Below are 14,265 nucleotides of genomic sequence, written 5' to 3'. Positions count from 1 at the left end.
ACAAACTTCAAAACGCTACAGAATATTTACTACTCAATATTAATAAGATATTTTTTTACTAAAATTTTTCTTAAATTCTACTCTACAAAATAGCTATCTTAGATTTTTTTTTTACATTTTATTTAAAATTTAAAAATAATTAATATTTTTAATAAAATGTAAAAAAATTAAATATTGAGATATTACTATAGACCTAACGTATAACTATTATTTAAAAAAAGAATCAACTAAAAATATTAACTGGATCAAAAGTTATTTAAGTTGTCAGTGAGTAGTGGGCCACCCTGTATACTATTTATCTTACACAGCACTAAAGTGTTAATAATTTTTTTCCAACATGTAAATGGTAAATAGTCATAATATTATTAATTTTAAAAAATTATAAAAATTAATAGATATTTTTGAATTATCACAGTAATGATAGATTTTAGAAAAAATGTATTAGAATTTTTTTTGTTTGAAATTTAATACTAAATAGTTTTTATTTTATATATTTTAATTCTAACTGTAATATTTATTGAAATAAATGTGAATATCTAAAAAACAACCCTATTTGGTCAAACTTCAACCCCGACGTAGCATGGGAAGGGGTTTTTTGATCGAGTCCAAATTTTCACAGTATAAGTTTTCAATATCGAATAAAATAATAGGGGGGCGAAATGATTAAATATCTAAAAAAAAACTTCTTCTATGCGTTTGAATCATCTTAATATATATATTAATATATCAGATATATATATAGAGGTGACATTGATATGCTTCACTCAATGACCTTCTGTTATTAATTCTTGCTATTACTTGTTCTTGTTGATCAATTATTCTTAAAGGTCCACTCCGTCAAATTATACCGGACCCAGTTCAACTGGTGAATTCTAATTCTCACTCCGATTATGTGACTACCTTGTCACTTATGGTTCTATTGAGATCAATTATATATGTACCACTCACAGGAAAAGGCAATCCTTTCCATTTCATTTATTTTCAAAAAACCATGTACATATCTAATAGAAAGGCATTAAACAGTATAGCCAACGTTGCTCTTTAATGCACGAACAATAATATTATAAATAGTAACATAATAACTAGCATTCTAGTAGATAAAGAACCTTGTGCGATTAAAACATTTAAAGAAGTTATCATGTGAAGAAAATGTACACATGTTATCAAAGACAACCAGTGTGTATGACTTTGTGAAAAAAAGATTGAAATTGATCAGATAGAGTAACAGAAACATTTCACGATAAAGGAAATTGTGAAATCTTCTGATTATATAATACATTTTAAGTACTCTGTACATGCTATAATATAAAAATAACTATGAACAAACTCATATGAATTCAATCAAAAAACAGAATATTACGTATTTAAAATGCTTAAATAGATTATTTAATGTTAAATATTGATGTCAGCTAAGGATTTTTTCTAAGAGTATATTTCATAAACTAAAACTGAACTAATATTTTACTACTTAACAAGTATATTTAACTTAAATAAAACCCACTTTCATAAATCATCTTCACGGGTATTTCAAAAAAACAAGCATAATTTTAGCCAAGTAGTACGTAGAACTGCGTACAAAAAAATTCATTTGCTAATTACAGCGTGAGTTTTTGGCTTTGACTCACACATTATTTCATTAACCTAAGTGTTTTAAATAGAAACTTATATGTGCTTACGTATGTTTAATCAAATTAAAATAACGGTAGTACAGGGGGGCCGCGGCACAGTATTGACATGTCATAGTTGGATCAAGTATAATGATATCTGACTGATTAAAATCACTTTCAAAAGTTAAGTTGAAAAAGTTGTCATTTTAAATCCACCCTGTGGGCAGGTAAACGATGAAATTTATGAAAAAAATATACCAAATGATAGGTAAAGACATCACACATCTAAAAAAAAATTATGTTAATTTGGTTATTTTTAAAAAAGTTATGGCAATTTTAAGTAAAAAAAATTTCGAAAATTAGCGATTTTTAAATATGAAATTTTTTTGGAGGTTTCCCCCATTTACGAGGAACGAGGGAAATTTTAACGTATCGTTGAAAGAAATCCGTTCGTTGAGAGCTGAAAAAAAGTGGTAACAGATAATTAAAAAAAGAAACACATCATAGTAAAACCAATATCTCTCAGCTTCACATCGAAGCTAATAAGTAAACGATCCAACTAAGATAATTAGCAACCGTAAACAGCTTTCAAACGAGTATTTTGGAAGCTTAAATAATATTTAAATATAGTGATTGGATGTGACACGCAAGTCCTTTTATTTTTAAGCATTTATAAATCGTACTACTCTTCTCACGTTAATATAAAAATTCTAATAATCTTTTAAAATGCTGGTACAAAAGTTATATATACCGGTCACATTTTTCATTAGGTCATTATCATTTTGTATGCTAATTAAGTATAAATTATTCTATTTAAAAAACAATAGTTGACAAAATTTTAAAGAGGAAGAAAGGGATAGATTCAGTGTTTTTTAATATCATAGAACCTAGAATATTATTAATTTCTGAGAAGAAAAATGACTTTATGTTTTATACTTTTAAAAATGTTGCCAATAACCTTGAACAATAGATTTTTAAACCTACTAAAAAGTAATATAAAAAATCAAAAATAAATATGGGTTTTGATATATAACTTAAATGTACAGTCAAAAGACTGCAGTTGAACGGGTTATTTTACTAACAATTAAGTATCACTTTTATCTTACTTTTTTTTTGTAAGTTATGTAAATATTTAGTATTCATGTAAAAAATAGCATAGCTCAATATTATTTTTTTGCTTAAATATATAAGATTTAAAATTTATGTTTATTATTATTTATTATATTTTAATTATCAAAACTATCCAGTGCCGCAAAATTGTGTATGCTAGGTATGAAAGGAACACAGGCTCAAGCTCTACATTCATTGGAGACACTTTTTTTTAAATCTCTTTAATTTTAATTTTTTATTTTTTAAAACCCATTGGACACTAATAGCTCACGGGTTCCAATAGTTGCGGCACTGTCACTATCTTATAAATTATATTTAAAATTAATTTTGTGCTATAGAATATTTTCGACATATACAGTGATCAAAACTAATACTAACATTAACAGAAATAATTATCCAGCCGTAATGAAGTTGATTCAAATATTTCTTTTAGCGATAGCTTTTATTACAGTAAGTAAGACAAAAAAATGTATATACTTTTAATTTTATAATTTTAAGTTAACTATATGATAAAATAATATTTTGGTGAATTTTTAAAAAATTACAGGTATTATGTAATATAAATGAAAAATTTGACACAGTTGCACAACAAGAGTTAAAAAAATGTTTGAATTATTTTAAAGCTAATCATCTCATCATGGACGACGGTATGATTAATGTTTTAGCTCAATTCGACGCTCTAGTTTAAAACTGCAACAACTAGATAAACATATTTTCCTGTATAATTATTAAAAAAAAAATATGTTCATGTTATCTCGAATGTAAAATTTAATTTTTAAAAATTTCGGAAAATAACTTATCTCTATTAAGTTGGATATTTTTTAAATTTTAGATCATAACTCAAATCAAAATTTTATTAATTTTTGTTGTTCTAAACTATGGCATTGAAGTAATATAATTTTTACTATATGAAATTTATACTCTGTAGTAATCTTAAAAAAGTTAATTTTTATTCTAATATCAATTAGAAAAATTTACAATAATAATATTACAAATATCAATATATATTTAAATAAGTACTTTTTCCTAACTTAAGACATTTCAATAATTACATATTAGTTGATCATTGCAAAAAGTCTGGCTAGGATATTGATAAACGATAATTTCATAAATAGAGCATTATCTTATTATATAATAAACATTGAAAAATTAGACAATGCTGGAAAAATTACTTAAGGACGTACGATTTTCAATTTTTTTTGTAGTGACTACTTCTTTAGGCAGGCTATGGGTATATATTTTGCACAAGGAAAAAATTGTCGTTTCGCGTCACTGAACGATTTGTATGTGTTGCGCATACGTACGTTTATCATGACTAGTGTTGTGCATACACTTACACGTTTATTACACGTAATAAAAAAAACTCCAGTACAGGGGGGTCGTAGCACAGTGGTGACGTGGCATAGTTGGATCAAGTATAATGATATCTGACCGTGATTAAAATCACTATAAAAAAAAAACGCTTCGATGCAAATGTTTAGATAGTATTTAATTTTAAAAAATTGGTGGATTATTCCATAAGATACGTGATCTGCTAGTTCCTTATTAATACCCTGATTAAGATAAAGTATGTTGAATGAAAGAGGGATTATTAAAAAATATTATTTCTCATAAAAAAATTGTGTTCATTCATACACTTTTCAATAAGTTATTGGATTATAATGTTAAAAATGTAAAAAATATAATCGAAAATTTTCACACAAAAATAGCATTCGATAGCCATTTTCACCGTGAAGATAAAATAATATCCAAAATTTTTTTTTCCATTATAGAGAATATTACATTAGCTTTAATTTAAGATATAAAAAAATATAAAAAAAGTCAGTATTTCCGGAACACTTTCAAAGGTTAAGTTGAAAAAGTAAATTTTTTGTGAAAAAGTTGTCATTTTAAATCCCCCCTGTGGGCAGGTAAAGGGTCTAATTTATAAAAAAAATATATCAAATGATAGGTAAAGACATTATACATCTATAAAAAAAATTATATTGATATGTTCATTTTTGAAAAAATGATGACAGTTTTTAATAAAAAAAATCGAAAAAAATGTCGAAAATTAGCGATTTTTAAATTTGTAATTTTTTTGGAGATTTTCTCCATTTACGGTGATTGAGGGAAATTTTTTCAATTTTTGAGGGTAAAATCTTCGACTATATACGATTTGTGATCTTTTGACGTATCGTTGAAAGAAATCGGTTCAATGAAAGCTGAGAAAAAGTGGTAACGGGCACAAAAAAAAAACACATCGTAGTAAAACCAATACCTTCTCAGCTTCGCATCGAAGCTAAAATTAAAAACATTTGAATTATTGTTTAATCAATTAATTAAATGTTTTGTATTTTCGTTTCGAGTAAAAAATATAACAATTAATAATGTCTATTATCATATAATTATTAAGTAATAAATAGTATTCACTTTCCTTTTTGTTTATATATTATGGACTTGAAATAAAAAATAATTAAAGTAAAATACAAAATGGTGAAGGGAATTTTAGTTTATTTCGATTTAACTTGAAATTAAAGATTTCGAACCCTAACCTTTTTATAATTATGTACCTTCTTCGCAATTTGTCTTTATATATATATATCTATATAACCTATACACAGCCTATATAAACTTTATATTTATATATACATATATGTATAAATAATTTTAAATTACCCGACCATTCGGGTTTTGATAAGGAACCCGACTGATATTAACCAATTGATAATGCTAAATTTATAATACTAGTATTATATATGCACGTATATTGTACAAGTTTATTAAACTGAATTTTAAAGTTTGTATATTAATTTAACATTATAAAAATGTAATTAAAACATTTATTTACTGTATTGACTAGTTATAAAAAATTATAAAAGTATTTTGCATACATATGTATGTCTATTGTGTATATGTTTATACATAAATATATATTTATAATCGTTTACAGCTAGCTATTATTTGTACAGATATTACATTTAATAAACTCATTTTATAGGTACCTTAAAAAGTAATCATTTGGATATTGCTCAACTGTCCATGTATTAATATATAATTATTTATCATACTAAATGTTTACCTTTACTCCAAATTAATACAAATCAACAATGGTTCAGTGATGTGTTGCGCTGATATTCTACACACAAGCCGAGTTCGAATTTCGGTTTTATGCTGAATTTTGAAGTGACTACTTCTTTAAGTAAATTTTGCTGATAAAACATCAAAACCATTAATTGATTTTGTAAAAGATAAATTAGATTTAACAATGTCTAACGATAAAAATAAAAGTACAACTAGATATGGAACTATAATAGATGCTGTATTTACAAGATACACAGAAAACTTTTATTCCAGAGTGTTTATATCTCACTATAGTTACCATAGGCCAATAGTTCCATTTTTAGAATATAGTTAAAATAATTAGAATATTATAATTAAAAATATACCTTACAAAAATGTTATTATTAATAATAAAATGTGTCATATTATTTGAAAATAACCTATTAACAAGATATACAGTCATATCCTGCTAAAAGAAGTAGTCACTTCTGTCGACACTCTTCAAATGGTGCACACTCAGTTTTTTTTTAATGAAAAAGCTCGACAACTTCATTCTAAGAAAATTATTGGCGAAGATGAGAAAAATTTTTTTAGCTCACCGTGAACGTTTAAAAACCTTATCAAAAACGTTCATTGCAACTAGCGTTTATTGATTTAAAATCTGAAATTTTAAACGGCCTACCTAGGTGACATTCCAAAAGTATCCTAAAAATTTCGTTAGAATATGTTGGTTTTTGACCGAACTATGAGTTTTTTTTGTAAGTTCACGTGCATAGTTTTTATTAAGATTTAATTTTGCTTCACTCAAATTTACAAAATGTTATTTTAATAAAATTGAAAACTAAAAATATAATCATTGTCTGTTTTACTTTACATTTTATGCAGTATTTTTTTGGTAAATTTCAATAAAACTACAAAAAATTAAAGCTTTTGGAATGACTTTACATTCCAATATCAAAAATACACGTATATTTTTAACATTTTTGGATAGATTATTTTGGAAATGTTATTATTGTGCTATAAGATAACGGTGAAAATAAGCGACATTATTCAACATCGTGGCATTGTTTTGGTTAGTGTATAGTGAGATGGCCTAAAACACGGGCCGTCCGCCACGGACGAAAACTTTCGAGAAATTCCAGGGGTCGTAGTTATACTGTATAATAACTACTAATGTATATATTGTTGCCTGTCTACTGCGCCTTGTCGTTTGATTCCAACTTGGAACTACGTGTTTATTGTCAACAAAATAACTACCGATGTATATGTTATTGCCCGTCTGCTGAGGCATGTTCGCCTCGCTGTGACATAACAACGATCGTCCGACACCCATTAAATACAAATTTGGAGCTACCCATATATTATCAACAGGTAAAGTGTACAATTATTGGCACTTTAAGGACATTACCTAGTATTTAATTAATACATTTATTTAATTACACGAGTTATTTTTTTCTTACTGGAATTTATTAGTCCAAAATGTTATTAGAAATCAGATCCGTGTAAAATTTATACTTTTTTTTAAATACTAGATTTTTAAAATTTGTTTATAGTATACAGTTGTTGGCACCTTTAGTACAATTCATTATAGGACCTTTCAAAGTCGAGTAAAAATTACATTTTTGATAAAATTATAAATCCTAATAGTCGAATTATAAAAAAAAAATGATTTGTTTCATATTAGTCATAGAATCAGCTGTGGCTAATCTAGTTTCTATTACGTATACTTTTGCTCATTTTAATGTTGTGTAAGTTTTTTATCATTTTTTAGAACAGACGTTTAAAATATTTAAATCGCATAAGGACTAATTTAGATTTTGTAAATATAATTATATTGGTTTATGTCATAATTTTATTTCAATTGTGTTTTTTGTAAACCAAATTAAACTTATGAAATAGTCAGTGGTGAAATTCCGGGGTGCAAAAATGTTACAATATTTATTTTAGCATCCACAAACTCAAAATCATTTTTAATTTTAAATACGTTAAAAATAATTTAACTATGCGTTTTTTTTTTGTAAAAATTATTATCAGTTGAATTGTCTAGTATTATAGATACTATAATATTTATATAGTAATAAGACAAGTAGGAGTTATAAGGAGTTCTTTTCCCGTGGATTTGTGAATCTTTATAATAACAAATTATAATGTTTTTTCTTGTTAAATATACTGTTTTTATTCTGATAATTTTTATATCAAAGACCAAATGATTAGTTACATTTGTGGAGCTTTTGTAGATATGAAATTTGAAACGGAAAATGATACCGACATTTGCTACAATATAATTGAAGTATGTTCTTACATGTATTCCTATATTTTAACAGAATGTTTTAAAAACGCCATTAAAAAAAAGAAAAACGGTCAATTTTAAAATATTCTATAGTAAAGATAAAAATGACTTGATAGACGTAAAAGTTTTTGTTGATATCCTAAAGAAAAACTTCAGTGATTGAATACCATTTTAAACTTGGTGTCAATAAAAAATAACATTATAATTTCAAATAAATCAAAAGATGGGTTTGTGTGCCTTTACATAATTTTAGCATCTCCATAATATTTTTTCTTGTTAAATAAACAGTTTTTATTTTAACTCGTATACATAAATTTTATCGTTGTATTTATATTATACATTATATTTACAGGAGGTAATTTTTCTGAAAATTTTCAAAAAGAGTTATCTTTTTGGGCATTTATTGCTAGCCATTATTCAGAATATCCTCAATCTCTTAGATTGTATATCAAAAACAAAATGATTGAATTAATTTGTCAAAGTTCAAAAGACATGAAAATTGAGACAAAATATTTTATAGACACCTGCTACAATATAATCGAAGAATGTTCTTACACATATTCCTATTTCTTATTAAAATCTTATTACAATATTAGTTCAAAGAAGAAAAAAATCGATTTTAAATTGTACTATGGTAAAGATACAGATACTTTAATAAACGTACTCGATTTTGAAGAAATGCGAAAACAATACATGAAAAATAGAATGAATAAATAATAAATAATTAACTTGGCGTCAATAAAAATTTAATATTATATTTTCAACCAAATCAAATTACCTTTTTTTTTTTAATTTATACAAATATATATATATATATATATTAAATTTGGTATGATTAAAACACAGGATTATAAGTGATATTATTTTATTTTCGAGATAATCGTAATCATAGTATAAGTTTTTCAAAACCATAAAAACTACTAAAAAAAATACAATTATATAACTGCATGTATATATATATATTTTTTTTAATATTGCGATTTTTTGTGTATTCGTCATGTAAAACAAAAAAATTTAATTTTTGAATTTTCCACAAAATTATATATCCACCATAATTATCTATAATATAAAAGTTAAAAAAACAAAATTATTATTTTTCAATTTCTTTAATGATATAACATATATAATAAGTAATTAATAATTATTTCAAAAACTAGATGGGATGGAGAAAAATTGAAAAAAAAAAGTTGGAATCAACGTTAATATTTTATAAAGAGTTCACCTAAATATTGTAGACATAATGAGATTATTATTATTTATAGTTCTATGAAAATTTTAATTAGTTAAATTACAATAAAAACAAATCTATAGTTCTCCAATATTATTTTTAAAACTTATTAAAAATATAAACATTCAATCTAATGAATGAAATCTACAACATCGGTATCTTGGGTTAGTTGGGATTTGAGCATTTTACTCCGGTTCGCTTTTGATTTCGATAATCATGTCTTCTTTTTCAAGTATTGTTGGTAAATCTTCTTTTCCTTCACTTAATTCATCTTTAACAAAATGTTCATTAAGCTGTTTTATATTTCCCATAGTCATCTTTAAATTATTAATTTTATCAGTATATGACCAACAACACGTCTGCGCTTTATCAAGGCATTGCTCATAATCTTCTTCTCTAATAAAATTGTAACCAGTTTTTCCAAATGAATTACAAATATAAATTGCCATATAAGATCCGACTCTTATTGCAAAACTTTCATCATTCTGTAGTATTGTATTCCACTTACATAATTTATTTTCAAATATAAGACTAAATTTATTTTCAAAATCTGTAATCAAAAAGTATTAAAAGATCAATAATTTAAATATAACAACTAGTTATTATATTAGAAAATAACAATGTATACCAATGAATGCGTTAATCAAATCTGGATTCGATTAATTTACTAAATTGTATGTGCTTTATAATATAAAACCGTTTGAATAAGGTAGTATAATCCTTAAAAATTTGGGAATTATAACGAAAAACATAAAAACAAAGTTAAGTTTTAAAAAATACAACAAATTATTACAAAATATTCTATAATATACACATATGAAAAAAAACAATAAAATCTTTGCGGACATGTTCTTCCTTGTTCCGCTGCCGAGCGACTTCAAGACCATTCAGATATTCCATACTTAATACTTATTACACAATACTATAACCTACTTAACTAATAATTAACAAATAAATGTTTAAAAATAATAATAATTATAAATAATTTACATGTATATATATTTTGTATAAACTACACTATATAGAAAAGTTAACTTACTCACGTCTATGATTTCATTATTTACACATTTACTTGTAACCAAACAATTTAAAATCCAACTTGGTCGTTGGATTTTACCTGTAAAACTATTATCAGTCAATGAAATATTCAGTACTACATTTATATAGTATAATATATAATATATATATTACTATATTATATATATACATGTATATATATGTATATATATGTATATGTATGTATATAAAACATAATACAAGAAAACGGTAAAAATGTTACTTTCTCATACAAGTACGAAAAGGTCTATGTAAAATCGATAAAATATAGGAGTTTTCTAAAAATTAAATCTGTAATGTTGAAATGTCATTATACTCTTAATAACAAATGAGTGCATTTAGGTTATAAATGAATATGTTGTGTATGAATATCGAAAAGTTCAATTTAGAAACTTTTTAAATAACATTCACAAAATAGTATTTTTAATATAATTGTAAAAGATTAATTTATTGTGTAACAATTTTACTCACAAGAGGTAATAAGAAAAAGAAATAAGAATATTTCGTAAACATCATTTTTCTGTCTATCTTCACTTATAAAATAATACTAGAAAAATATATTTAACGTAATAGACAATTTTAAGAGTTTTTTACCTTTTAAAATTACATTAAATAAAATAATGAACAAATATAAATAAGATTTGTTCAAATGAAACTACATCTGTCATATATGAATTATTTAAAAAATTATTAAGTAAAAATTGCTGCTAACAATAATTCAAATTAATAGTAATTTTATTTTAAATATTCTTTAAAATTAGATACTTAATTTTACAATAAAAAATTACATAGTCTCTTAGATATATTTAAAATATGTATATTGATTAAATTGCTATATATTTGAATACTAATACAACTAATAAATTTCTTAAAATATTAGTATTTTGATCAATTTTATTTAAATCTTAATATAATAACAAAAAAAAAAATACAAAATAAATTTCCAAACTCAAGTTCAATATTAAAAATATTATTATGTGTGATATCGAACACGAACAGAATATTATTGAACGTACATTTACATTGTCGACTGTATTGCTCCCACTTTAAAAAATCTTTGTATTTTATTATTATTATTTTTTACTTAAATCTCAACATTTTTGATAAATGAATAAATCAAAATCATTTTTTTATAATTACCGTTGGTATTTCCCTTTTAGTTGGTTATACATTTTTGAAAATCTGACCTTTTACGTGTCCTTGATGGGATTCAAAGTAGAAATATTAACCTAGTTAACCTTTTTAACTGAACCTCTAAAAAATTTTTTAAATATTTGTAAAAAAAACCATTTTTAGTGTTATTATAATTATTTATATATAAATATTTTAAATTTCTTAGTATGATTGGTTTAGTGGGGGGTGTGATAATATCCCCATTTAAAAATATTGATCTAGTATAATATATATTATCAGATATAAACAAAAAAATAGTGATAGAAGATAATATAAACTCATTTTAAATCCACCGACACATTTTTTGCTTTGCATTGAAGCCTTTACCTAGATCAGTCAATGAAGATATCATAATCGCTTAACGTTACCCAGTATGTATATCTATAGCTATAACTCAATTTTTAACTCAAAATTTTTGATAAATGGATGAATCAATATCAATTTTTTTATAATTACCTTAGGCATTTCTCTTTTATTTGGTAATAAATTTTCGAAAATCTGACTCTTGACGTGTCTTTGATTATATTAAAAACACTGAATATCTAAGGGGCAGATTCGTCACTTGTGTTATCTTGTCGGTGTTATCTTTGAACAACAAGCATCGTGATAAAGGAATATGATCACACGCACATTTTGCCACAGTAATAACTTATCAATGTGTAATTCCGTAAACACAATAATCATAAATTGCTTGATCATTGTTGCTTGGTTTATCTTAATGATCGTATTTGAGCATAAAACGATCAATAAATATTGTTAAATTATATTGTACTTTTTTTTTAAAAAGTTCTATTTATTAAAATCAATAATATTAAAAACTAAAGAGTTTTACCTATAGAATCTTATTGCTCTGTAAACAACATTTTGTACTCTTTTATTTTTCACAGATTGATTTTTTGTTTTGATGATTAATTTTTAAATAATTTACACATTGTTTCTGATATTGTTTTCTAATTATTCACTAAAATAATTTTAATTATAATTTTAATGCTTTTAATTATGCTTTAATTTTTCATTCATTTTTCTGTTGCGCATTGCATCTATTAATTTTAAATAAGTATTTTTAAGAGAAATCCATAAAAAACCTGCATGAATATGAAACTAGTCAGATTAATATTATGATCATTTCACTGTACCATAAGCTTTATTGGATAATTCACTACTTAATAATTCAAAAAACTATTCTGTTGTGATGGAACATCGTCCAGTTACATGCAATATCTTTTTATATTATATTGGGTTTACTCAATTTTATATTTTCAGTAGAATGCACGATTTTTTAAATACGGCAGCCATTTGCACATAGAAAAGGTCGTCGGGACAAATTTTTTTTTTTGAACTTCTAGTACATAACAAAACTTTTATTTTAACACATGATTGAAGTTCAGAGTAATTGCAAAATTTAAGTTTAAAAAATTAAACAATTGTGCAGAAGTTCATATTTTGATTCCTCTCCTGTGTGCAGGCAAAGTGTCATATTTTCAAAAAATGTATATTAAGTGAAAAGAAATTACCTAAGGTTTTCATTTAAAAAACATATATTTGAATTCGTTCGTTTTTCAAAAAATTATGGCAGTTTTAAGCAAAAAAAATTTTAAAAAATGTCAAATTTTGCCGATTTTGGGAATTTTCCATTTTCAATAAACGAGGGTGATTTTTTCAATTTTTAAGAGCAATGTCTTCAATTAGATACGATTTGTGATCTTTTGACGTATTGTTAAAAGAAAATGGTCCGGTGAGAGCTTAGAAAAATTGGTAACAGACATAAAATACACATCATAGTAAAATAACTGCCTTAACAGCTTCGCATCGAAGCTAAAAATTATTAAGCATCCCTCTTATAATCATAATAATGATTAGATTTTCGGGAAAAAATACGTCAGAAGAAAAACTTTTAAAATACCTTTCAAGTTACAATTATAATTTGAAAATCTAAAATTTTCTAATCTTTAATCTAGCCTAAAAGTTCTAATAAATAATATGCAAAAACAAATCAATAGATTAAGTTTAAACTAAAATATAATATTATATTTGTATAACATAAGATAATGGTACATCGCTTGAGTAGAAGATAAAAAATAGTTCAATTTTTATAAACTTAGAAAAGTTTACTTACCCATATATATAATTACATTATTTACCAATTTATTTTTAACTAAACAAGTTAATAAGTCCTACTTTACCTGCAAAAAATAGAAAAATTGTATAATAATTCAGGTCAAATCAATAACTTATCCGAGTTTTCAAATAATTAAAACTGTAATGTTGAAATGTTGCTTTTCTCTTACCGATTAAAGAATACATTTAGGTTATAAGTGAATATTAAGTGTACAAATCTAGAAAAATTCAATTTAGAAACTTTTAATATAAAATTTGAATTATAAAATGTCATTAGTCACAAAATTTTGTATGATTAAGTTAAATTTTAATATGATAAAGTTAATATTTTAATAAACTTTTACAAAAAATTATAGGTGTCGTGTGTTATAAACGAAAACATAATTTTCTTAAGTATTAAAAACTGTTTAATTAAATCTGTCTAATTTGTTTTTCAAAATCGTATAAAACTCTACTAAAAAAAGATTTACAATAATAAAACATGAGACGTGAAGTTTACGTGGGTTCTGATCCATTAAAAATACTCCTTCGCCCACTTTTTCCGATAGTCTGGTGGGGACCCACTAGTGCGTCGCGAAGCCGCACAAAATTTCTTTTGTTTATTCGATAAGCGGTGTATTTTATAACACACCACATCAATT

The 14,265-nt window shown here is 24.4% G+C and overlaps 1 protein-coding gene and 2 long non-coding RNA genes across 9 annotated transcripts in view; 1 reads left to right on the top strand and 2 right to left on the bottom strand.

The window, feature by feature from the left end:
- LOC126899676 (uncharacterized) overlaps positions 1-9,218 on the top strand; it is a 22,598-nt gene extending 13,380 nt beyond the window's left edge. Inside the window, exons 1-4 of one of the 6 annotated variants that reach the window (XM_050674762.1) lie at positions 2,628-2,722; positions 3,056-3,167; positions 3,265-3,364; positions 8,402-8,913. In XM_050674762.1, coding sequence (XP_050530719.1) covers positions 2,646-2,722; positions 3,056-3,167; positions 3,265-3,364; positions 8,402-8,766 — 654 coding nt within the window. In that variant the 5' untranslated portion in view covers positions 2,628-2,645 and the 3' untranslated portion in view covers positions 8,767-8,913. Of the gene's footprint in view, positions 1-2,627; positions 2,723-3,055; positions 3,168-3,264; positions 3,365-8,401 lie in introns of those variants that run through there. The other 5 variants (XM_050674765.1, XM_050674766.1, XM_050674764.1 and 2 more) reach the window with 5 other exon arrangements.
- Positions 9,219-9,350: 132 nt separating this feature from the next.
- LOC126899698 (uncharacterized) lies at positions 9,351-10,908 on the bottom strand. Of its 2 annotated transcripts, none has more exons than XR_007702676.1 (3): positions 10,805-10,908; positions 10,317-10,402; positions 9,351-9,827 (listed from the first exon to the last, which is right to left on the bottom strand). It is a non-coding gene; the product is annotated as an uncharacterized LOC126899698 (long non-coding RNA). The 2 variants fall into 2 exon arrangements; XR_007702675.1 differs by having other exon boundaries at positions 10,317-10,394.
- A 253-nt stretch (positions 10,909-11,161) lies between these two features.
- LOC126899706 (uncharacterized) lies at positions 11,162-13,274 on the bottom strand. The gene is made up of 3 exons (XR_007702685.1): positions 12,339-13,274; positions 11,963-12,220; positions 11,162-11,587 (listed from the first exon to the last, which is right to left on the bottom strand). It is a non-coding gene; the product is annotated as an uncharacterized LOC126899706 (long non-coding RNA).
- Positions 13,275-14,265: the final 991 nt, after the last annotated feature.

Source organism: Daktulosphaira vitifoliae, unplaced genomic scaffold (assembly GCF_025091365.1).
Source record: "Daktulosphaira vitifoliae isolate Bord-2020 unplaced genomic scaffold, ASM2509136v1 Scaffold_2, whole genome shotgun sequence".
Taxonomy (NCBI): Eukaryota; Metazoa; Arthropoda; class Insecta; order Hemiptera; family Phylloxeridae; genus Daktulosphaira; species Daktulosphaira vitifoliae.
Note: the sequence above shows the minus strand (reverse complement) of the source record. Positions and strands in the feature narration are given on the sequence as shown.